The sequence below is a fragment of the Danio aesculapii genome, chromosome 14, assembly GCF_903798145.1.
Source record: "Danio aesculapii chromosome 14, fDanAes4.1, whole genome shotgun sequence".
NCBI lineage: Eukaryota > Metazoa > Chordata > Actinopteri > Cypriniformes > Danionidae > Danio > Danio aesculapii.
Genome location: NC_079448.1, coordinates 5,697,565 through 5,724,167, shown reverse-complemented (window position 1 = coordinate 5,724,167; position 26,603 = coordinate 5,697,565). Strand labels below are relative to the sequence as shown.

At 35.9% G+C, this 26,603-nt stretch overlaps 1 protein-coding gene across 2 annotated transcripts; it reads left to right on the top strand.

Annotated features, from left to right (window-relative positions):
* The first annotated feature begins 3,487 nt into the window (after positions 1–3,487).
* Positions 3,488–26,603, top strand: guf1 (GTP binding elongation factor GUF1). Of its 2 annotated transcripts, XM_056472816.1 has the most exons (18): positions 3,488–3,848; positions 6,456–6,567; positions 6,662–6,810; positions 7,276–7,356; positions 8,811–8,888; positions 9,249–9,332; positions 11,727–11,791; positions 13,787–13,990; positions 15,943–16,082; positions 18,105–18,228; positions 18,314–18,446; positions 20,602–20,745; positions 23,285–23,418; positions 23,485–23,586; positions 23,785–23,904; positions 23,989–24,025; positions 26,023–26,189; positions 26,284–26,603. In XM_056472816.1, exons 1-17 carry the CDS (start codon positions 3,666–3,668, stop codon positions 26,149–26,151), a joined length of 2,019 nt encoding a protein of 672 aa, XP_056328791.1. In that variant the 5' UTR covers positions 3,488–3,665; the 3' UTR covers positions 26,152–26,189; positions 26,284–26,603. The 2 variants fall into 2 exon arrangements, with proteins under 2 accessions (XP_056328791.1, XP_056328790.1); XM_056472815.1 differs by having other exon boundaries at positions 26,023–26,603.

Genomic DNA, 26,603 nt, shown 5'->3' with positions numbered 1-26,603 from the left:
TGTAATGCTGGACACTTCACACACACCGACAGCAGGTTTACTCACTTAGCGGAAAGGGCGGACATGTTGGATAACTGTATTTATTTTGGATGGTGAAAGCAAAATTCTCCTATGAGAGTGATTATAGAGCCTCTCGATGGTGATAGCGGTTATACTCATGGCAGGTATTATTTAATAGTTTGGTCATTTATTTCACTGATTTGGCAACCGACAAACGTCATCAGGGAAACGGTTTGAATTTCCGCTTAGTAAAAAACCATTAGTGCTCCACTTGGGACGACACTACATACATATACTATGCTGTTGAGTGTGTAAGTACATAGTGTATAGTGTGCCAATAACTATACGCAGCTTATAAATTCAGATGTACTACTCGGCTCGCATACTGGGTTTAGCGTACTGTATAGTATGGAAGTATGCGGTTTCGGACGCAGCCTTACAGGTTTACCTATTCAAAAGTATACGAGTGACACGTCTTGTGTATTCTATAGTCTTTGTTGAAGATTACCTAAACAAACTTTTTTTTTTTTTAGTGGATTAACTTAACTTGGATTAGGTTAACTTAACTAAAGAACAACAATGTATGCTAGCAAAATAAACATTGTAATTTTTGATTTCACACCCCTGCTGAAAAATCCAGCTTAAACCAGCCTAGGCTGGTTGGCTGGTTTTAGCTGGTTGACCAGCCTGGTTTTAGAGGGGTTTTGGCCATTTCCAGGCTGGTTTCCAGCTATTTCCAGCCTGGTCTTAGCTGGTCAGGCTGGAAAATGACCAGCTAAATCCAGCTAAAACCAGCTTGACCAGCCTGGTTTAAGCTGGACATAGCTGGTTTTGGCTGGATTCCCAGCCTGGCTAGGCTGGTCAAGCTGGTTTTAACTGGTCATTTTCCAGCCTGACCAGCTAAGACCAGGCTGGAAATGCCAAAACCCCTCTAAAACCAGGCTGGTCGACCAGCTAAAACCAGCCAACCAGCCTAGGCTGGTTTAAGATGTTTTTTTTTTCCAGCTCTATTTCAACCCATAACCCTGCAGCTTTTCCTTTTGTTCCCCTTTATGAAAAGAAAAGAAAATCACGATGAATAAAAGAGCTCGAATGTCAGGAAAATAACACGCCACAGATGTGTTTTTGTTTGTTTACTCTGTACCCGAGCTCTTTCTAGTGAGAAATGTTGTCTTACTCCTGAAAGACGAGACGTCTGTACTATCGAAAATGCAGATTAATTTATCAAATCTCTCATTAATCACCCACGATGTATTCACAATCAACACACAGAATGCTTAATTATAAATTCCTATTAAACACTATATGGCTCATTCCTACACGCAGCATAACGTACGTAAACACTCCTGCGGTTTCACACAAACATGATCGCAGCTGCAAACACTTTTCATGAGATGTGCTCTATAAATATCTTTTATAGAGGCATCCGATCATGAAATAAAATAAGAGTTTGGCCCTCAATGAAGAAAGTGACAGGTGCAGGAACGCACAGAGGCCTGACGACTGTGATAAATATGAAGCGGCGTCCGTCAGCCATCAGCAGCAGGAAAAAAAAGCAGCTCTCATTTGATTTCTTACTCAAGCAATATATTCACAGGGACCTACTCACTATGAGTGGGCTGTTATGTTGCCATGGTAATGACTTTCTACCCACTTCTTCTCTCTGATTGATGAATTGTTGTGCTGAGGGGGACACCTTGTGGAAAGCATCGGCATGTACCCAACAGCTGAGGGGAAAGAATTAAAAGTTTAACTGGGGTTCAGCAGTTTTTGCAGAAAATTGCATGGTTTCATTTGGGATAGCCTTTTATTTATGAGTCAATTGATTATTAATCATTTCCAAAGTATACCTGACAAAAGTCGTCGTTGATCCCATGTAAGAGCCACAAATATTGACTTCTAGTTGATCATTTGGAAAAGTAGTAGGTTTCCAGTGTATCATCTGTTGAACTGCATCCCAATCATCTGAAATACTGCAGAAGACCTACTGGAACCCACATGGATATAAGATTCTTAGAGAAATCTGTCAAGTTTGGTGAAGTAAAAATCAGGGTTCGGGGTTACATTCAGTATGGGAGCGTGCGAGAGACTGCAGACGAACATCAACAGCCTGAGGAATCAAGACATTTGTGCTGCCATTAACATTACAAACCAAAGGAGAGGGCAAATTCTTCAGCAGGATAGCGCTCCTTCTCATACTTCAGCCTTCACATCAAAGTTCCTGAAAGCAAAGAAGGTCAAGGTGCTCCAGTATTGGCCAGCCCAGTCACTAGAGATGAACATTATTGAGCATGTCTCGGGTAAGATGATGGAGAAGGCATTGAAGATGAATCTGAAGAATCTTGATGAACTCTGGGAGTCCTGCAAGAATGCTTTCTTTGCCATTCCAGATGACTTTATTAATTAATGATTTGAGTCACGTACTGCAGAGATGCATGGATGCAGTCCTCCAAGCTCATGTGAGTCATATACACAATATTATTATACACAATAGTTCAAAAGTTTTATTTAGAGTAAAAGTTTTCAGAATTATATCATCTTTTCTTATTCTTTTTACTGTTTTTATTAATATTAATCTTGCTATAACTTATTGTACAAGTAAAACAGGACTGAAATGAAACTACACTAAAACCCAAATTATATATGCAAATATATATATATATATATATATATATATATATATATATATATATATATATATATATATATATATATATATATATATATATATATATATATATATATATATATATATATATATATATATATATAAACCACACACTACATCTGGAAGAATTAAGTCATTTTAATCGTTGTTTTAACTTTTTATTATTATTTTTTACAGTAGGCCTCTACAACATTTACAGCTGATTTTCTTTTTCCATTGCATTTTGCACTTACATGGATAGCCTACCACTTTTCTTGAAAACAAGTGTCCCTTCTTGTTTGTATTAGTAGCCTACATTAAATTTGTCAGATATATTCAGTTGCCCTACAACATATTTGGTCATAAAATAGCATTGTGGTTAGCACTGTCACCTCACAGCAAGAAGGTCATTCGAGTCCTGGCTGGGTCAGTTGGCATTTCTGTGTGGCGTTTGCATGTTCTTCCCGTGTTGGCGTGGGTTTCCTCCGTGTGCTCCGGTTTACTGCACAGTCCAAAGACAAGCGCTATAGCTGAATTGAATAAACTAAATTGGCCGTAGTGTATGGGTGTTTCCCAGTACTGGGTTGTAGCTGGAAGGGCATCTGCTGTGTAAAACATATGCTTGGATAAATTGGCGGTTTATTCTGCTGTCGTGACCCCAGATGAATAAAGGCACTAAGCCGAAGAAAGGTGAATGAATGAATGAATGAATGAATGAATATTTAAAAGAAATGACATTAATCTTATAGTTTTTTGAGCTAACGCTTTTTTAGAAAAAAAAACTACATTTCCCATACTTTACCACAGTAGCACGTGACGTGTTGACGTTGTTTCAACATGGCGGCGCACTGTAGCTGTCACACTGGAGTACACAATCGAGACCTAACTGTTTCTTATCACTGAATGAATGTGTATTTTAATGTTACGATTCTTTTTCGGTCGTAAAAGATCAAAATGCAATTTAACGTCATAATATCGCTTCAATGTTCATGAATTACATGTCATTGAGCTGGTAGACATGATGTCGCTATTTAGACCCCACGGGCTCTTTCTGCCCTTTATTAAACGCTTTACAGATATTAAAGTATGCCGCGTTAAACGCAGGTTTCAGGGCTGTACCTATAACATTACAGTATTCAGACACAGGTGGATAAAGAGCCTCGGTTCTGTCAGAGACTTCAGCTCATCTGCGACAGAGAAGGTAAATGTGCTGATTTAACTTGTTTACAGAACCATAGATTGAGATAATGTTGGTTTGATATTCACACATTCTGATTTTCTCCTTAATAATATAATTTCAGAAAAGTAGTCTTTGCTAATACTAAATAATGAAATCAGATTAGTAGCCAATGACTATCAAAGTAGAACTCTGTTCAGTCAATTAAATAGTGCTAAAGTTGTTTTGAAGTCATTCTTGCATGCTAATTCAGAGGAATATTCAAAGTACCATGGTAAATACACACTATACAAATACAATATACAAATAACACACAATAAAAAAAAAGATCCATCGTGGCATATTTAACAAGGTACTGGTAATATTCCTCAGAGATTTTGCTCCATATTGACATGATAGCATCACGTAGTTGCTGCAGATTTGTCGGCTGCACATCCATGATGCCAATCTCCCGTTCCACCACATCCCAAAGGTGCTCTATTGGATTGAGTTCTGGTGACTGTGGAGGCCATTTGAGTACAGTGAACTCATTGTCATGTTCAAGAAAGCAGTCTGAGAACCAGTTTACACTAATATGTTTTCGTTTTAAAATGCATAAGTTTTGCTACAGTTATGCCTTCTGTCCACACTACCACAGAGTTTTCGAGAACAGAAAACAGGGCTTTTTGAAAACACTGAAGAGGCCGTTTTCACTTTAAAACACTGCTGCTCAATGTTAGTGTGGATGGGGGGAAACGAAAACATCTGAAAACGGTGGCGTGGCTGCAGTTCATGTTCAAGAAACCAGTCTGAAATGATTTGCGCTTTATGACGAGGCTCGTCATCATGCTGGAAGTAGCTGTCAGAAGATGGGTCATAAAGACAGACATGGTCAACTACAATACTCAGGTAGGCTGTGGTGTTGACACGATGCTCAATTGGTACTAATGGGCCCAAAGTGTGCCAAGAAAATATCCCCCACACTATTACACCACCACCAGCAGCCTGAACGGTTGATACAAGGCAGGATGGATCCATGCTTTCATGTTGTTAATGCCACATTCTGACCCTACCATCCGAAGGTCGCTAAAATCAGCAAAGACCACACTGGGTCTCAGTCTTGTGAGAAGCAGCTTTCTGCCATTAGAGTTTTCACACTGTACCTGCTGAAAATAATGTCAGCGACTAAGACGCATTATAAATGTCGAGTTTTAGGTAGGGATTGCAGACGTGAAACTGATGTTTCGACACAGTGTCGAGATCCCGAAGCACAAGTCTTTGGAAACACTGCACCGAAGCATGATCCGAAACACTCAGGTCACATGACTAAAGTGTTTCTAAACACCTGGTCACGTGACTAAAGCGATTCAAATCATCAGGCATTTCAGAAGTGTTTCGAGACCTGGCGAATCTGCGTTTGAATGACAGAGTCACCAAAACTTCCGTGTCATATGGTATGGTGGACCGTGAGTGTGAACGTTGTTACTATGCATCAAATAACTTTTGGGTTCGAATCCCGACTTGTACAAATACTCCGAAATCATGATTTTATTTATTTTAATCATGTTACTGGTTTATAGTGTAGTCTAGATAGAATACAGCTGATACGCCATCAATTTAGCATCATTCTTGTAACGCTGTAAAACAATAATTAATATTTTTACAGTATTGTGATGGTTGGGATTAGGTTTTGGGTAGACGTTAATAGAATACAATGGGGAATTTAATGACTAATATAAATAATTCCTGTTAACTTCCAGCCACAACCGTCTCTAATCTAGCAGCAACCCTGTTTTATGACCAAAACAAGACATATTTATTCACAAAGTGTTTATTCTGATGTCAAACCAATGTTGAAACTAAACGATACAAGAATAAAGCATTTCAAACTGATATTAAAGCATTTTAAAAAGCTGTAACAGCCTGGATACGAACCTACTATCCCAGTACGGTAGTCAGAAACCCTAACCACTCCACTATATCAGTTGAAGATTCGAATCTACAAAGTTGGGTTTGATAGCTCAATTTGCTGGACTGTTCTTTGCTGAAACTGTTCCAGTGCAATACATGAAAAATGACCACAAGGGGCGGGTTTCGAAAGCTTCGACACATTTGCTTTGACTGTTTCAGTGTTTCACGAAGCCTCGCTTTGCCCACCACTAGTTTTAGGATGCACTGTACACTGTAGTCTGCATAGACTGCCTTCTGAGACACTTCTTCTGACATTTTCAGTTTTCCACAGAGATAATATTAGTCCTGTTTTCCCGCTTGTAGCTCCGCCCTCTTTTGAAAAGAGCACAATCTCATTTGAATTTAAAGCGACAGCCACCAAAACAGCACAGCCTTGATCAAAGCTTAAAAGGGGCAGTTTCAAAGAGTTATTAAACATTATGTGTGAGGTATTTTGATCTGAAACTTCACATACACACTCTAGAGACACCAGAGACTTCTTTTACAGCTTGTAAAAAAGAGCATAGTAGGTCCCTTTTAAGTTCAATTAAAAAAAATAATAAACCCAACATCGTGTTTGCTCATATTTGGGTACAACATCCTAGCATTTTAAGAGTATATGGTGATTTATTCCTGTTGTAGATGATACTTTTCTTAACTTGAGTGCATCTGGAGACTGGATTTGACTTCTTATTTTTACAGGAGACCTTCGACATGTCACGGTTTCCTGCGGAGAGAATTCGAAACTTCAGCATCATTGCTCACATTGATCACGGCAAGAGCACTTTAGCAGACCGTCTGCTGGAGATGACAGGTGACTCTTTCTTTTTAAACGACCATCATTTATCTGAGTTTTGAAAGCATTACAGTTCGTCAGATGTCTCTCTTTTCGTTTGTGGTCTGAGCAGGAGCCATTGCAAAGACGGCAAGCAACAAGCAGGTCCTGGATAAACTGCAGGTGGAGAGAGAACGAGGAATCACCGTTAAAGCTCAGACCGCTTCCCTTTTCTACCAGCACCTAGGACAGACTTACCTGCTCAATCTCATCGACACACCGGTGAGAATAGACTTATGAACATCACTGATGGTGGAGTCACCATAGTATGTGCCATAAAGCCAGATTAGCTGCAGCTTTTATGCCATTGTTTTGTTCTGTTTTCCATAATAACTATTGTTATAGCATCTTTATTATTATTATTATTATTATTATTATTATTATTATTGTTGTTATTATTATTATTATTATTATTATTGTTATTATTATTATTATTATTATCTTTAGTATTATTGATATTACTGATGGCAAAGTCATCTCTATGAATGCTTAATACTATTTTAATACTACCAATATTATTGTGATTGTCGATGCTGTTTATAGACATTATACACATGTTTCCATTTCTGTTCTGTTGCTGTTCATGTGTTCTGTGTTTACTGTATATGCTGTATGTTTTGCACTCTTAACAATAATAATCAAAAATAATAATCAAATAATTAAAGCTTTTGCAATATTGTATTTTAGGGCCATGTTGACTTCAGCTATGAAGTATCACGGTCTATATCCGCATGCCAAGGAGTTCTGCTTATTGTAGATGCAAATCAGGTAAAACTCTTCATATCTATGTAAAGTTTCTTATAGTCAGTTAAATGTCTGTTGATGGAGCAGTATCAACAGATATCAAGCAGACAGTCTAATAATACTCAAATAGGCCATCAAAATAAAGTGTTACTGTATTATTTATTACTTTATAGAATCAAATGTTTTTCCCAGTGTTTATTTTATCAATGTATGTGCACACACCAGTATTTGTTTATTTTTTATTTCAGTATTTTAGCCTTTATTTTTATTAATTTAGTTTGTTTAGTTACGCTTTTTTTGTATCTGCATTAGGCAACTTTATAAACTTCTGATATTTTCATGTTTCTGTTTAACATTTCTTAAACTAAACTAAAAAACGTTTTGGTACTCAGTTAGTTCTCAAGCCACTTTTTATTTTTTTACAATTTCACAGCAATTTTTTTCCGGATAATATTTGCATTTATTTATAATACAGTTGAAGTCAGAATTAATAGCCCCCCCCCCCTTTTTTTTATTTTTATTTTATTTATGTATTAACGTTTATTTACAGTAAGCTCCTTGTGTACTTATCAGCATACAGTCGAAGACAAAATAACTCGCACTTCTCTGAAATTTATTTAAATTTTTTTATATTTCCCAGTTGATTTTTAACGAAGCATACAAACAGTTGAAGTCAAAATTATTCGCCCCCCTTTGAATTTTTTCTTTTTGAAATATTTCCCAAATTATGTTTAACAGAGCAAGGAAATTTTCACAGTATGTCTGATAATATTGTTTCTTCTGGAGAAAGTCTTATTTGTTATTTCGGCTAGGATAAAAGCAGTTTTACATTTTTTTTATATATATTTTAAGGTCAAAATTATTAGCCCCTTTTTGCTAAATTTTTTCCAATAGTCTTCAGAACAAACCATCGTTATACAATAACTTGCCTAATTAACCTAACCTGCTTAGTTAACCTAATTGAAAAATATCTAGTCAAATATTATATACTGTCATCATGACATAGATAAAAGAAATCAGTTATTAGAAATTAGTTATTAAAACTATTTTAATATTTTTTTCAGTGTATATATAATGCTACAGTCAATTTTATTAGCCCCCTTGACAATTGTTCTTTTCGTTTGGCTAAAGAACAAACCACTGTTGTCCAATGGCTTGCCTAATTAACCTAGTTAAGTCTTTAAATGTCACTTTAAGCTGAATATTAGTATCTATAAAATTATCTAGTAAAATATTATTTACTGTCATCATGGCGAAGATAAAATAATTCAGTTATTAGAGATGAGTTATTAAAACTAAAATCTTCTTTCTGTTAAACAGCACTTCGGAAATATTTGAAAAATAATTCAAACTTTACAGGAGGGCTAATCATTTTGCCTCCAACTGTAAATACATGATGATTACTTTATGATTACCTGTAAGTACATTTTATAATTAACTATACAAAAATATTGTATTGTTTTATTTCAAAACTACAGGGAATTCAAGCTCAAACGGTTGCCAACTTCTACCTGGCATTTGAGGCTCAACTTGCAATCATCCCTGTGATAAACAAGGTAGACATTACCGAGAGCGTGTCCTTCTATTTGCTCTCTACACAGTCAGTGTATTATGTGTACTGTATTTTTAGATATCTCAGATTTAGGAAAGTCATAAGTGCTTATATGCATGTGTAGAATTTATTGTTATATATATATATATATATATATATATATATATATATATATATATATATATATATATATATATAGATGTCATGTGTGTCAGTTGTTATGATAGTCATTTATCAGCTAATAGTCATTTTGTTAGTCACTTGTTGCTTTTATTTCTTCACTGACTTTAACTATAGCTGCTCCCCTTCACAAATGGTCTTTCATCATTTGGCATTTTAATGATTTTGTCCTTTAAATGTTCAGATTGATTTGAAAAATGCTGATCCGGAGCGAGTGGAGAAGCAGATCGAAACAGTCTTTGATATTCCAAAGGAAGAGTGCATCAGGGTAAGTGCTACTCAAACAACTCTTAAAGGGACAGTTCACACAATATTGAACGTTCTGATGTCGTTTACTCGCCCTTTACTTTACACCAACCTCTTTGACTTTCTTTCTTCTGTTGAACACCAAAGAAGATGTTTTGAAAAAGGATGGAAACCTGTAACCATTGACTGTAGTATTTGTTTTTTTCTGCTATGGAAGTAAATGGTTATTGGTTTGTTTCTAACATTCTTCAAAATATCTCCTTTTGTTTTCAACAGAAGAAAGAAACACTAACTCGTGAGTACTTTCACATTTATGAGTGATCTATTTATGAGTCAACAACATTTTAGGGTCTTTATCAAATACACACAATAAAACTTATTTGTATAAGGCTTAAAACTAAATGCAAAGTGTCTACTTTTTTTATGTTGACCACAAAAGAAGATATTTTGAAGAATGATTGAAACCTGTAACCACTGAGTTCCATAATATTTGTTTTTCCTACTATGGCAGTCAGTGGTTACCATTTTCCAACATTCTTCTGTTGAAGACAAAAAAAAGATATTTTGAAGAATGTTAGAAGCCAGTAACTATTGACTTTCATAGTATTTGTTTTTCAAGCTATGGATGTCAATAGTTACCAGTTTCTAACATTCCTCAAAATAACTTTCCTTATGTTGAACACAAAAGAATATATTTTGAAGAATGTTAGAAACCTGTAACCATTGTTTTTCTTCCTACTATGGAAGTCAATAGTTACTGGTTTCTAACATTGGTCAAAATATCTTCTTTTGTGTTGAACACAAAAGGAGATATTTTGAAGAATGATTTAAACTAGTAACCATTGACTTCCATAGTATTTGTTTTCCCACTACTGTATGTATGTCAATGGTTAACAGTTTCAAACATTCTTCAAAATATCTTTTTTTTCTGTTGAACACAAAAGGAGATATGTTGATTGAAACCAGTAACCATTGACTTCCATAAGATTTGTTTTCCCACTACTGTATGTAAGTCAGTGGTTAACAATGTCTGACATTCTTCAAAATATCTTCTGTTGAACACAAAAGAAGATATTTTGAAGAATGTTAGAAACCTGTAACCATTGACTTTCACAATAATTGATTTTCTTCCCACTATGGAAGTCGATATTTACTGGTTTCTAACATTCGTCAAAATATCTTCTTTTGTGTTGAACACAAAAGGAGATATTTTGAAGAATGATTGAAACTAGTAACCATTGACTTCCATAGTATTTGTTTTCCCACTACTGTATGTAAGTCAATGGTTAACAGTGTCTGGCATTCTTCAAAATATCTTCTCTTCTGTTGAACACAAAAGAAGATATTTTGAAGAATGTTAGAAACCTGTAACCATTGACTTTCACAGTAATTGATTTTCTTCTCACTATGGAAGTCAATAGTTACTGGTTTCTAACATTCGTCAAAATATCTTTTCTGTTCAACAGAAGAAAGAAACTCAAACAGGAAATATTTTGAAGAATGATTGAAACCAGTAACTATTGACTTTCATAGTATTTGTTCTTCCTACTACTATATGTAAGTCAATGGTTAACAGTTTCAAACATTCTTCAAAATATCTTTTTTTTCTGTTGAACACAAAAGAAGACATTTTGAAGAATGTTAGAAACATGTAACATTAACTTCATAGTAATTGTTTTCCTACCATGGACGTCAATGGTTACTAGTTTCTAACATTCTTCAAAATATCTTCTTTTCTGTTCAACAGAAGAAAGAAACTCAAACAGGTTTGGAACCACTTAAAAAGGGGGGGAGGGGTAAACGATGAGTAAATTTACATTTTCTGGTGGTCTATTTCTGTTTTCTATTGTCTATTTCTGTTTCTATTTTTGTCTGTATCAACTTAAATGTACACAAGGATGTTTATTTGAGTAGATTAACATATTAAATGCAAACTGTCTACCTGCATTTTTGTATAAATATCAAAATACAGATGACATAATTTTCATTTCCAGTGTAACAGATACTATTACATAAAATTGATACTTATTTTGATCTGTATTTATTGGAATATATAAATGTATTATCGATCATATTATTAAATTTGAAAGGATTTAAAGATTCTTGCTAAACAAATGGGTAAAGTTGCAAAGATAATACAGTGGACAAAGTCTAAAGATTTTGAAAGGTGTTTGAGTCTATTCTTTAATATTTGTTAGTTTGTCTGGCACAATTTATTGGAACATAAAATGAATGACATTTTATTTTATTGATATTTTATTCTGTAAATATCGATAGTCATTAGTTTATGCTCTGATTGTCAGAGGGAGAAAATTAAAGCTTTTTTTTATGCTTGAGGACCCCTTGATGTGCCGTTTTTGACATGCAAATGTCTGTATTCATTAAGATTTTCATACCTTTGATTTCTTTTAATTAGATTTCTGCAAAACTGGGTACAAATGTGGAGCAAGTTCTCCTAGAGGTGGTCAAGCGGATTCCTCCGTGAGTATCAGTATCACTTTTCTCCACAAGAGGTCACTGTTTGTTAGCATACAAGATCATCTCTGCCATAATTAACATTAAATCACACTAAAGTACAATATTTATAAATTGTTTTAATGCCATTTCAGCATCAAAGGCTAAATTCATAACAAACGTAAAGGTGATAACATTTATAATATTATAATACAAATATAATTTCAGTTAACTTAACAAAAGTATATATATAAGCACATTAAAAAAGTAAATAAGTAAAACATAAATAAAATAACAGTATACAGTAATGACAATTACATCAAATCTTTCAATTTGAAGTTTGTCAAAAGGAATACTAATACCTTTTTTATTTAAAGTACCCATTAATGCACTTTCTGTATAAAAAAAGTAAAAGTTTTGACTATTTTGCAAGCAGAAATTTGAAAACAGCACTATTTTAATTTATAAATGTCTCTGTTAATTTATTAATGTTTGCTGTCACTTTTGATCATCATTGGCTGAATAAAATGTCTACAATAAAAATATAAATATAAAAGATAAAAGAACTTGACGCTAAATCTTTGAACTGTATTGGATGACATAAAAATCACATGCGATTATACTGTAATGTCTTTATGCTGTTAAAAAAAAACCTTTGTATTTTAGTTGTGAAAACAAATATTTTAATCATTAAATTCATTATTTTATTCTACTGTAAACAACAAAAACATAGTCTTAAAAACAGGCTTCGTTTTCTGCACATTTAAATTTTAAATGAATGTAAACATTGAAGTTCCTGCATATTAACTTCAGAATCGGAATCAGTTTTATTGCCAAGTGTGCTTCACACACACACAAGGAATTTGTTTTGGCCACAGAAGCTTCCAGTGTACATAAAGTGGCAAGTGACAACACAAAATAAATATGAAATAAAATAAAAATGATAAACATTAAACAGATGCGGTTAGTGAAGAAACCTGGATGTTGAGTTGTATGTACAGATTGTTATAAATATACAAGTTATAAGGTGCTGTGTACAAGTGCGAATGTAGAAGGTATTGCATTGTATATTGATATAAGGTGCTGTGTACAAGTGCGTATGAGAAAGTATTGCACATATTTATTGCACAGTAGTGGAATATTTAACTGTTCATAAGGTAGATCGCCTGAGGAAAGAAACTTTTCCTGTGTCTGGCTGTTTTTGTGCTTGGTGCTCTGAAGCGCCGACCAGACGGTAACAGTTCGAACAGGTAGTGTGCTGGGTGTGAGGCGTCCAGAGTGATTTTGCGAGCCCTTTTACTCACTCTGGAAGAGTACAGTTCTTGAAGTGAAGGAAGGGTTGTGCCAGTGATTCGTTCAGCAGTCCGGACTATTCGCTGTAGTCTACCGGGGGTCGGTTTTGGAAGCTGAGCCGAACCAGACAGTGATTGAAGTGCAGAGGATGGATTGGATGACAGCTGAGTAGAACTGTACGAGCAGCTCCTGTGGCAGGTTGAACTTCCTCAGCTGACGAAGGAAGTACAGTCTCTGCTGGGCTTTCTTCACAATAGAGTCTATATGAATGTCCCACTTCAGATCCTGAGAGATGGTGGTGCCCAGGAATCTGAATGACTCTACTGCAGCCACAGTGCTGTTCATGATGGTGATTGGGGGGATGGTGACTTGTACTGTTGATATGATGCTTTCCGCATCCGCATGTGTGTTTATTTCATGTGAATAATTATAAGGCACTTGCCATCATGAAAGGATGGGAAACTTTACAGGAAGTTTTCAGTTTGTTTTGGTAAATCATCATCATGTGGTTTCTTTAAACCGGCTCCGCTGCATTCCCTTCATAACGTCTTCCTTCATAACTTAGCTATTTTAAGCACAAACATTGCACCTGAGGGACAAAATTCCTCTCATTAGCATAAAAAGCTTTTTAATTTACAGAGAAAAATGTCCCTCCTAAAAAGCGTTTGTTGTTTTAGTTTCATGTGTTTTTGCGATGATGTGAAGTTGATTTGTTTCTGTCTGCTTCAGTCCAGCAGTGAGAGTGGAGGATCCATTTAAAGGCCTTGTCTTTGACTCCACCTTCGACCATTACAGAGGAGTCGTGGCCAACATCGCTCTGTTCGGTGGACGGGTCTCCAGAGGAGACAGAATTGTTTCTGCCCACCTGGGAAAGTCGTTTGAGGTCAATGAGCTGGGCATCCTGAGACCCGACCAACACCCCACAGAAACACTGTGAGAGTCTCGCTTACTCTGTGGAGATAAGTCATTTGGGGGAAAAAATGTGACGCTATCTTGAGCTCAGTTTTTACCAGCAGATGTTACCAGGTCCTGTATGCTTTACAAACAGCTGTACTCTGCTTGCATCTTATTCCTTACAAACACCACTTGAACCTAAAATAATACTTAATAAAGTTACGATTCCTGTTAAAAACTAGCATAGAGTGCTGTCTGCTGTTAATAACTAGCCTAAATTAGCCTAGAGCGCCCTCTGCTGTTAAAAACTAAGCTAGAGCACACTCTGCTGTTAAAAACAATCCTAAACTAGCCTAGAGTACCCTCAGCTGTTAATGACTAGGCCAGAGCACCCTCTGCTGTTAGTACCTAGGCTAGAGCACCCTCTGCTGTTAAAAACGATCCTAAACTAGCCTAGAGTACCCTCTGCTGTTAAAAACGATCCTAAACTAGCCTAGAGTACCCTCTGCTGTTAAAAACGATCCTAAACTAGCCTAGAGTACCCTCTGCTGTTAAAAACGATCCTAAACTAGCCTAGAGTACCCTCTGCTGTTAATGACTAGGCCAGAGCACCCTCTGCTGTTAATACCTAGGCTAGAGCACCCTCTGCTGTTAAAAACGATCCTAAACTAGCCTAGAGTACCCTCTGCTGTTAAAAACGATCCTAAACTAGCCTAGAGTACCCTCTGCTGTTAATGACTAGGCCAGAGCACCCTCTGCTGTTAATACCTAGGCTAGAGCACCCTCTGCTGTTAAAAACGATCCTAAACTAGCCTAGAGTACCCTCTGCTGTTAAAAACGATCCTAAACTAGCCTAGAGTACCCTCTGCTGTTAATGACTAGGCCAGAGCACCCTCTGCTGTTAATACCTAGGCTAGAGCACCCTCCGCTGTTAAAAACCATCCTAAACTAGCCTAGAGCACCCTCTGCTCTTAATAACTAGGCCAGAGCACCCTCTGCTGTTAAAAACCATCTTAAACTTGCCTAGAATACCCTCTGTTGTTAATAACTAGGCCAGAGCACCCTCTGTTATTAATAACTAGGCCAGAGCACCCTCTGTTGTTAATAACTAGGCTAGAGCACACTCTGTTGTTAAAAACTAGCCATGAATGCCCTCTGCTGTTAGAAAGTAGCGTACAGCACCATCTCCTGATAAAAATTACCCTAAACTAGCTTAGAGTGCCCTCTGCTGTTAAAAACTAGCCTAAACTAGCTTAAAGCACTCTCTGCTGTTTAAAACTAGCCTAAAGTAGCATAGAGCACTTACTGCCGTTTAAAAACTAGCCTGGAGTGCCATCTGCTGTTAAAAACTAGCTTAGAGTGCCTTCTGCAGTTAAAAAGTTACCTAAACTAGCCTAGAGCTTCCTCTGTTGTAAAAACTAGCCTCAAACTCCCTCTGCTGTTTAAAAACTAGCCAAGAGCGCCATCTGATGTTAAAAACTAGCTTAGAGTGTCTTCTGCTGTTAAAAAAACAATCATTGCCCCTGCTGCAGCCATGGTACTGCAGCAAAGATACTTGATTATTACAACAGGATAAGAGTATAGCTCCTAGCCATATGGGCCTAGAAAATAGCCACCTTTCATTTTCGGTCGGCCTTAGTACACGATCTAAAGACAGAAGAGTCATGAATAAAAATAGGAAAATGACTGAAACTCTTGTTGGATTTTTTTTTGTGAGACGCTAATGGTCTAATCTGATTCAATGATTGATGCTAAGCTAAGCTAAAAGTGCTCCCAGCAGACACAGAGATTATCTTAATGGATTAAAAAATGGTAAAACTCAACTATTTAACTCTAGAGGAGCTGTAAAAGTGAAAGTGGAAGGAAGTATTCCATTAAAGCTTTGCAAGCCCTAAGAATATACACCCTATACACCCTAAGAAGAAAGTGTTTTTCAGGTTTCAGACAGCTGTCAGTTTCACTCGTTTAACCTGTGACCTCTTTGCCCTCAGGTATGCCGGGCAGGTGGGTTATGTGATCGCAGGGATGAAGGAAGTGAAGGAGGCCCAGATCGGAGACACTCTTTACCTCCATAAACAGCCAGTGGAGGCGCTTCCTGGGTTCAAACCAGCCAAACCCATGGTGTTTGCAGGTGTGTTTCTAAAACCAGCCCCAGGTTATAATAAATCTAGTTAAAGTTGGTGTGAAATCAAAATGTACAGTGTTTATATTTGCTATCGCACATTGTTATTCTTTAAGTGGACAATTAATCCATGCAAGTTGAAGAAAATTTAGTTTTGGTAATCTTCAATCAAAGTCTGATCCTTTGCTTCTGCGTTTGGATTGGCTCCTTCTTTGATGATGTCTGTTTGATTCTTTACCCACAATATTCTTAACCACGCCCCTTTTACTGTTCGTTAGCAAAGGGGGAATGATCTGGAAAAAAGAAAGCTCTGCCCCCTACTTAATCTGTTTTAGTTGGAAGTACATCAAAATACTGAAATAAACTTCATATTATGACGCTGTTCCTAGAGAAACGGAATATTAAATGAGAAAACAGTGGGCGTGGCTTGTTTTTTTTTTTCTACTGACGTAGTAATGATTGATGTACTGATGATAGTAGATGATTGGATGTAGTAAAGTAGGCATTTCATTCCGAAAGATCAGGAAAAGGGTTTGGGGAGAGTTATTACAACCTAACAGACTCCTCCTGCTCACCATTTCTACTTGTTGTCAAAACTGACAGTTGGAGGGGCGTGGTTAAATATGTCAGCCACGCCCAATACCTCAGACAGACGTAATCAAAGACTATAGAATACACAAGACGTGTCACTCGTAGAGTTTTGAATGGGGAAGAGTGTAACGGTCAATATGGCGAATAAAGCCCCGCCTACTAATACAGGAGCCAATTACCGATCTGTATAGACTGACATTTCTCCAGGGGAAAGCTCGTACCAGACATGTGCTTTTAGAACAATTTGGTGGTCAACAAACACACTGGAATCTTAGCGAATATTTGCTTCACAGACATAAAAAATATATCCAGATAAAGCCTGAAATCTGTGCTTTTAAATGAAGCAAGTGCTCTTGCAAACAAACATTTTCTGGTTTTGTAATTTGTATGAAACGAATGTCAAATTCGTTTCTGGATGAGATTCGCCATCAAGACCAAGTTGTAGATTACTTCAGAAAAGCAGCGCGATCAGCGAAGGATTATTCAGAGGATGATAATGTGTAGAACGGCCGTAAATGAGGTTGGTGTCTTGATCTCTTTCCTTTTGAGTGCACGTGTGCATTAGCTCGGGCAACCTGAAAATATGCAGATTTTGTTTGATTCGAATGTTTTGAAACGATACCTATGAGACAGTTGCTTAATTTCATTGATGAATTCCAACTACATAATGTATTTGTAAGCTTGGCCAATAGTTTTGGAGAATTTGATGTTTCCCCATTTAGACAGAATGGCTGAGCTTACTGCCCGAGAGACGTTTCAAAGATGGCCGCCGAGTGAAATGACTTGCCTTCAAGGGAGGTTTTTGCTAGATCGGATACGTTTGCAGCCGGAGGTTAATGACAATTATGTCTATTATTTATTAAATTTCCCATTTATTGTATTTTATTAACGTCTACCCCCACGCAAACCCTAAACCCAACCGTCACAGTAACGTAAAAACAGTTGTACCGAGTATTATTTATGTTATCTATTAAATTACCCAATAAATTGTATATTTTAACCCCCACCCCAACCCTAAACCCAACCGTCACAGTACTGTAAAAATATAAATTATTGTTATACAGTGTCATAAAAAATTATACTTTATTAATATGCATATCGCACTTCCGGCCGGCCGCATATCTGATCTAGACTTTACCTTGAAGGGACTTTGACATAATCAACTGAAAACAAACAGGAAGTGCATTTTCAGATTTTAATTAAAGATTACAAATGCAAACTACTTTTTTTCTTAATGACTTTTCACCACAAAACTAGCAATGCGAGCTAACAAAATCAATATGGTTAGTTTGGATTTCAATTGGACTTTGAGGGTTAGAACCTTTGCTAAACCGCAATGGATTATTAATTGGATATTTGGATTTAATAGTTTTGATTTCATTTGGACTTTGAGGGTTAGAATTACAGTGAATTAAATCTAGAGTTGTGTAACACTTTTAGGCATGTATCCCATGGACCAATCAGAATACACAGCCTTGCGCAGCGCTTTGGAGAAACTGACGCTCAATGATTCCAGTGTGAGCATTCAGAAAGACAGCAGTCTGGCTCTGGGGGCCGGATGGAGGTACGAACACAAACACGGACAGATCAGCTTGAGTGTTTCAGTTTTAAATTAGTTATAGAAGTACATTTCTCTTTGTCTCTCCCAGGCTGGGATTTCTGGGTTTGCTGCACATGGAGGTGTTTAACCAGCGTTTAGAGCAGGAGTACAATGCATCGGTGATAATAACAGCACCGACTGTACCGTACAAGGCCGTGCTGGCATCTGCCAAACTCATAAAGGTGAGAATCTGTGTCAATTTGCTGAAAAACAAGCAGAACATCTGAGTAGCAACTCGCTGCAAAAATACCCCAGAATGCCTAAGAAACTTTAAAACAGTGTGCTAAAACACCTTAAATGATCAAATCCTCACCCAACGCACAGTATTGTGGGTATTATTATGGATTGTGTGTAATATCAGCCATTAAAATATGCACAGATCTCTTCCTGGTTGCATAAAAGCCCTTAAAGGAATAGTTCAACTACAGAAAAAGACAAATTTACTCACTATTTACTCAAGTGGTTCCTTTGACTTTTTCTGTTGAACACAAAAGAAGATATTTTGAAGAATGACAGAAAATGAATAACCAATTCCATCAATTGTAAGACAAACAAATACTATGGAGGTCAATGGTTACAGGTTATTTTTCAAAATATCTTCTTTTGTGTTCAATAGAAGAAGGAACTTAAAACAGGTTTGGAACAAGTGAAGGGGTGAGAATATAATGACAGAATCATCAGTTTTGGGTGAACCTTTTAGTAATTGACTCCCTGAAGCAAACTTCTTAACTTTGACACTTACGCATGTCACTGTAGTTTCTGGCAACATACGGTAATGGGTGCCTCGATTGCTATAATAAACGCAACTCACAGTAAACTGAACATAAACACAAAGCCAGCCTTTGCTAAACAGCAACAGTTTGGATTAATAGTTAATATTAACAGTTTAATAGCATAAATGATTATTTATGATTTCCATGAGTTTAAGTTGACCCAGTGGAGCTGTTTTGGTTACTTAAATGGGACTTTGTAGCTACGCTTAAGGGATAAGTTAGATAGTTCAAGGGGAATACTTAATGACAGTCTTAAGTTGACCCTTAGGCTTTTTTCTTTCCACCCAAGTTTTACCCTTAACCTTATAACTAAGGGATTTCTTATCTTAAAGGAACACTCCACTTTTGTTTGGAAATAGGCAGAATTTTCAACTCCCCTAGAGTTGAAGTTGTGTTTTACCATTTTTGAATCCATTCAGCCCAACTCCTGGTCTGGTGGGAGCACTTTTAGCTTAGCTTAGCATAAAACATTGAATTGGATAAGACCATTAGCATCTCGGTCAGACATTTCAAATAAAGTTTTTATTCTGGTGTAATGATCAAGGAACTTCAGACGTAATATCAGAGCCCCTGCTGCAGCCATGGTACTGCAGCAATATTCCTTGATTTTTACGCCAGAATATGAGTATAGTTCCTACACTGTAAAAAAATCCTGGTTGCCTTAAATTTTTAAGCTCAATCAAATTAACTTTATGAGTCCATTAAACTTATGTTAAACTGACTTCAAACAGATTGTGTGTCGACGCCAGTGGTGTAGTGGTTAGTGCGTCGACACATGCACTCCTGTGCTCACGGCGACCCGAGGTTGATTCCCGCCTCGTGATCCTATGATGATCCTTCCCCTCTCTCTGCTCCCCACACTTTACTGTCAATGCTCTATATTGTCCTATCAATTAAAGGTGAAAACCCCGAAAAATAATTATTTAAAAAAACAGCTTGCGTAACTTATAAAATTAAGTTAGAAGAACATGATTAACTTAGTTTAATAGGTTACAATGACCTGAAAACATATGTTGTCAGGACTAATTTCATATAATTTTTTTACAGTGTAGATATATTAGCCGAGAAAATACCAAGTTTTAATTTTCTGTTGGTGGGAGCACTTTTAGCTTAGCTTAGCATAAATAATTGAATCGGATTAGACCATTAGCATTTCGATCAAAAACTATTACTTTTCATTTTCCGTCAGTCTTAGTACACGATGTAGATACAGAACAGTCAAGCTTTAAACAAGAAAATGATTAAGTCTTTTTTTTTTCTTTCTTTTTTTGTAACGAGATGCTAATGGTCTAATTTGATTCAGTGATTTATGCTAAGCTAAGCTAAAAATGCTCCCGCCAGACCCTGTAAAACTCCTATTTCCAAAAAAAAAAAAAAAGGGAAGTCTTAATTTTTATGTAACCGGTCACTGCACTTGAAATTTCTACCAGAAATAATTGACTATCTGGGTAACTTTTGAATATCATTTAGTGTTAAGCCTGACACAATAAACACACACTTCACTATAGGAAATAAATATATGTTGAAGAATAGATTTTTGTTCAATGAAGTGCTTGTTTTTTAGGAATATGGAGAGGAAGTGATCACCATCATCAACCCTGCTCAGTTCCCTGATAAGTCAAAGGTGCTGGAGTATCTAGAACCCATGGTGACGGGAACCATCATCGCTCCGGACGACTTCACTGGGAAGATCATGACTCTGTGTCAGGTGAGATCCTTTCTGGATGACTGTACTGCTAAATATCGGAATTGCTAAAGGCTCGAATACACACTACGCGACCTCTACACTCTACAATTCATGAATTAACTCGTGTTGATTATGATGTTAATCTTTTTTTGTTAGCATTGCGTTTAGTTGATAATGTGCTTTAGCACTAAGGTAGCATGAATTAGCTTGTTGATAGAATGGTTAGCATATCATTAAAACAAATTAACATGTTGCATATTTCTAGCATGTTTTAGTTCTTGCTAACATTTTCACATCATATTTAACATTTAGTAGTGTTCGTTAAAGTATGTAAAAACAAATGCTAACAAAATAAATTATGCTATCATAATTTATATCGTTTTATTAACGGGCAAAAACAAGTTTTATTTGTATGGCTAATATATGCTAACATAAATGAACATGCTACTGGCATTGTAAACACGTTGGTAGCATGACTATGCTATGTTTCTACGATGTTAACCATGTTCTTAGCATGTCAATGATGTTAAAACATGTTAGCAACATAATACAAAATAGTTACAATGTGTTTTCTATCATAGTTAATAGTCTTCTTGACATGAATTAGCATGGTTAGCGCATTATTAAAATGAATTAGCACATTTCTAGCCTGTTTTACCACAATGTAATATTTTTACAACCATATTTAACATGTATTAATATTTGTTAAAGTATGTAAAAAATGCTAACATAGTTTATGCTATGATAGTGTTTATGTATGTTTTCCTACATGGTTAATCCATTGTTTACACAAATAACAAGTTGGTTAGTATGAATATTCTGTTTGTACCATGTTCATACTGATAAAACATGTTTGCAGCTTACTAAATATTTTTAAATGTGCAAAAAATTGTTAAAAACAAAATACTAGAAATAATGAACCTTTTGTTGATCACATTTGAAGTGTTTTAGCTCTTGCTAGCATGTATTTTTAGCATGTTGTTAGCATGTTTTATTATTTAACTTAACATTGTTATAACATGGTAGTGACATTCTTAGGGTAAAGCACAATAGCGACATAATATTTTAACAACAAGCACATAATTAACACAACACATTCCTGACAAGAATTAACATGTTGTTAACATACTACTTACTAATAACATGTTACTTCCATGTTTCTAGCATGTTTGTTATGTTGCTAGCAAGCTTTAGTCTTTCAAGTGGGTTTAAATACAATACTTACACAGAAGCACATCTTGTTGCTAGGATGTGATGTTGTTAACCCGTTTAATATTTAGTTTTGCCTGTTAGCATGTTAAGTATGTAGTTTTCACACTGTGGACATTGTTGTTGGTCATATTTAAAAAAATTAGCTCATACTAACATGTTAGAATTAACATTATAACATAGCAACATTTTAAACATTAATTTGCTAAAACAACATAAATGTGCTAGCAAAATAATTAGCAACATACTAAATGTTTTAGCAACATACTAAAAATGTAAAAATATGTTTCTAGCTTAGTTAACACATTCTTCACATGAATTAACATGTTGCTATCATGGTTAGTACATTGTTAGCATGAATTAGCTTGCTGCTGCCATGTTTCTAGCATATTTAACACATTGCTTTCATGGTTAGCATATTGGTAGCATGAATTAGCTTGCAGCTGCCATGCTTCTAGCATAGTTAACACATGCTTGACGTGAATTAAAATGTTACTATCATGGCTAACACGAATTAGCTTAGTGCTGCCATGCTTCTAGCATAGTTAACACATTCTTGACATGAATTAAAATGTTACTATCATGGCTAACACGAATTAGCTTAGTGCTGCCATGCTTCTAGCATAGTTAACACATTCTTGACATGAATTAAAATGTTACTATCATGGTTAACACGAATTAGCTTAGTGCTGCCATGCTTCTAGCATAGTTAACACATTCTTGACACAAATTAACATGTTGCTATCATGGTTAGCACATTGCTAGCATGAATTAGCTTGCTGCTGCCATGCTTCTAGCATAGTTAACACATTCTTGACATGAATTAAAATGTTACTATCATGGCTAACACGAATTAGCTTAGTGCTGCCATGCTTCTAGCATAGTTAACACATTCTTGACATGAATTAAAATGTTACTATCATGGTTAGCACGAATTAGCTTAGTGCTGCCATGCTTCTAGCATAGTTAACACATTCTTGACACAAATTAACATGTTGCTATCATGGTTAGCACATTGCTAGCATGAATTAGCTTGCTGCTGCCATGCTTCTAGCACAGTTAACACATTCTTGACATGAATTAACATCTTGCTATCATAGTTAGCACAATGCTAGCATGAATTAGCTTGTTTCTAGAATGTTTATCATGTTGCTAGCAAGACTCTTCAAATACAATACTCACACAGAAGCACATCTTGTTGCCCTGAGGTATTTAATAAATGAAATCAGTGTTGTAAAATCTGTTAAAAATATCAAACATACTCTTGCTGGCAGATTCAGTGACTCTGTGGACACAAGTTTGGAGTTTTACCTGTGTAATGACCCACAATGCACTTTTCTGCCTTATTTAGGGTCGCAGGGGCATTCAGAAGAACATGGTCTACATTGATGACCATCGGGTGATGATGAAGTACGTTTTCCCTCTAAATGAGATCGTGGTAGACTTTTACGACCAGCTCAAGTCCATGTCATCAGGATACGCCAGGTTAGCCCGTCTCTTTTATGACAGTATATTTTACTACATTCACTTCACGCTGTTTTTTCACCCTAGTTTTGATTATGAGGATGCTGGTTATGAGGCCGCTGATTTGATCAAGATGGACTTTCTACTCAACGGGCAACCAGTGGAGGAACTCGCTGTTATCGTTCATAAGTAAGATATTTGAGCTCTTATGGTGCAATATACACAGGTTAACGTATATTTTGTGCGGTAATTCAGGCAGGGGCGCCGCTAGGGGGGTAGTTAGGACAATTCTACTTGTTGAATTGAACTGGAAATATATGCACATCATTTTCCCATCAATGTGGTTGGTAATAATGGACACAAGCTGCGGTTTCTTGTTGTGTTCAGAGATAAAGCATACAGTTCGGGCAAAGCCATATGTGAAAGACTGAGCGAATCCATTCCCAGACAGATGTTTGAGATCGCAGTGCAGGCCGCCATCGGCAGCAAGATCATCGCTCGAGAAACGTAAGTGATATACTGTGCAAACTTATTAGCAAGAAAATAACCTAAAAATGAACACACCTCTTAATCTGTGTCTCCCTCGTTTAGGATCAAAGCTTTCCGAAAGAATGTTCTAGCAAAATGTGTAAGTACACCAAATATATATATATATAAATTGAAGAATGTTATTTGCTGGCACAGATTGACTTCCATAATAGAAAAAAAGAAGATATTTTGAAGAATGTTAGATGCTGGCACATATTGACTTCCATAGTAGTAAAAAAAGAAAATATTTTGAAGAATGTTAGTTGCTGGCACATATTGACTTCCATAGTAAGAAAGAACACACACAAAAAGATATTTTGAAGAATGTTAGATGCTGGCACATATTGACTTCCATAGTAGTAAAAAAAAAAGAAGATATTTTGAAGAATGTTAGATGCTGGCACATATTGACTTCCATAGTAGTAAAAAAAAAAGAAGATATTTTGAAGAATGTTAGATGCTGGCACATATTGACTTCCATAGTAGTAAAAAAAAAGAAGATTTTTTGAAGAATGTTAGATGCTGGCACATATTGACTTCCATAGTAGTAAAAAAAAAAAGAAGATATTTTGAAGAATGTTAGTTGCTGGCACATATTGACTTTCATAGTAAGAAAAAACACACAAAAAAGATATTTTGAAGAATGTTAGATGCTGGCACAGATTGACTTCCATAGTAGTAAAAAAAGAAGATATTTTGAAGAATGTTAGTTGCTGGCACATATTGACTTCCATAGTAAGAAAGAACACACAAAAAAAGATATTTTGAAGAATGTTAGATGCTGGCACATATTGACTTCCATAGTAGTAAAAAAAAAAGATATTTTGAAGAATGTTAGATGCTGGCACATATTGACTTCCATAGTAGTAAAAAAAAAAGAAGATATTTTGAAGAATGTTAGTTGCCGGCACATATTGACTTCCATAGTAAGAAAGAACACACAAAAAATATATTTTGAAGAATTTTTGTTTCTGGCATGCATTGACTTCAATGTTAAGAAAGAACACAAAAGAAGATATTTTGAAGAATGTTACTTGCTGGCACAGATTGACTTCCATAGTAGGAAAAAAAAGATGATATTTTGAACAATGTTGGTTGCTGGCATTAATTGACTTCCATATAAGGAAAGATTGCAAAAGAAGATATTTTGAAGAATTTTTGTTTGTGTCATGCATTGACTTTAATATTAAGAAAGAACACAAAAGTAAGATATTTTGAAGAATGTTACTTGCTGGCACAGATTGACTTCCATAGTAGGAAAAAAAAAACAAAAAGAAGATATTTGAAGAATGTTAGATGCTGGCACATATTGACTTCCATAGTAAGAAAGAACACACAAAAAAAAGATATTTTGAAGAATGTTAGTTGCTGGCACAGATTGACTTCCATAGTAAAAAAGAACACACAAAAAATGATATTTTGAAGAATTTTTGTTTCTGGCATGCATTGACTTCAATGTTAAGAAAGAACACAAAAGAAGATATTTTGAAGAATGTTACTTGCTGGCACAGATTGACTTCCATAGTAGGAGAAAAAAAACAAAAAGAAGATATTTTGAAGAATGTTTGTTTGTGGCATGCATTGACTTTAATATTAAGAAAGAACACAAAAGTAAGATATTTTTTAGAATGTTACGTGCTGTGACACATTAACTTACATAGTAAGAAAAAAACAAAAAAGATATTTTGAAGAATGTTAGTTGCTGGCATGCATTGACTTCCATAGTAGAAAAGAACACAAAAGAAAGACATTTTGAAGAATGTTAATTGCTGGCACAGTTTGACTTCCATAGTAGGAAAGAACACAAAAAGAAGATATTTTGAAGAATGTTGGTTGCTGGCCTGCATTGATCTCCATAGTAGGAAGAAAAATTTTGCTCATACAAACTACAGTGTACTATTGGGTGTTATAAAAGAAACTTTTATTTATTCTTTCATAAGCAAGTACAGAAAGAGGAGGATTTGGTTTACATCCTCTTTTCACACTAAATTAAATAATGCACATGTATGGGACCTTTAAAGATCTCAGACTTTCTTTTTTTGTTGTTGTTTGTTTTTTATTTAATGAACTGCTGATTCGTTTATGTTTATTTCCTAGTACGGCGGTGACATTACACGAAAAATGAAACTACTCAAGAAGCAAGCTGAGGGAAAGAAGAAAATGCGGCGTGTTGGAAACATCGACGTCCCAAAAGACGCTTTCATCAGTGTTCTAAAGCGGAAGTAGTTCATAATCATAAGACATTAAAACTTCAGCATGTTCATGTCCGTAAATCAAACCTGTGGACAGAATGGGGAGTGATTTAGAAACGCTATTAACGTTCATATAACTAAGTGTTGTTATTCTGGGAACCCACAGCAGGTTTTGATGGATTAATCTTCATGGTGGAAACAACACTGCAGTACTCGCAGGAGCAGATTCAGAGACTGCAAGCTAAGGGTTTTCACTGGAGTCGTTCAGACTGAGCGAACGCAGAAGTCATTGGCAGAACTCCTTTTCTTTGAAAACATTTATTTTATTTCCGTCAACTGCTGGGGGAGTTGCTGTGAATGTAAAGCTGAACACGGTCCAGCTTGGGTTTGTTGAAATGTTTCTGAGTGTTTGAGCAATACGTGCTGCTTTTAAATGAATAGTTCACCCAAAACATGAGAATGAACTCACTCACACTACCCTTTAAA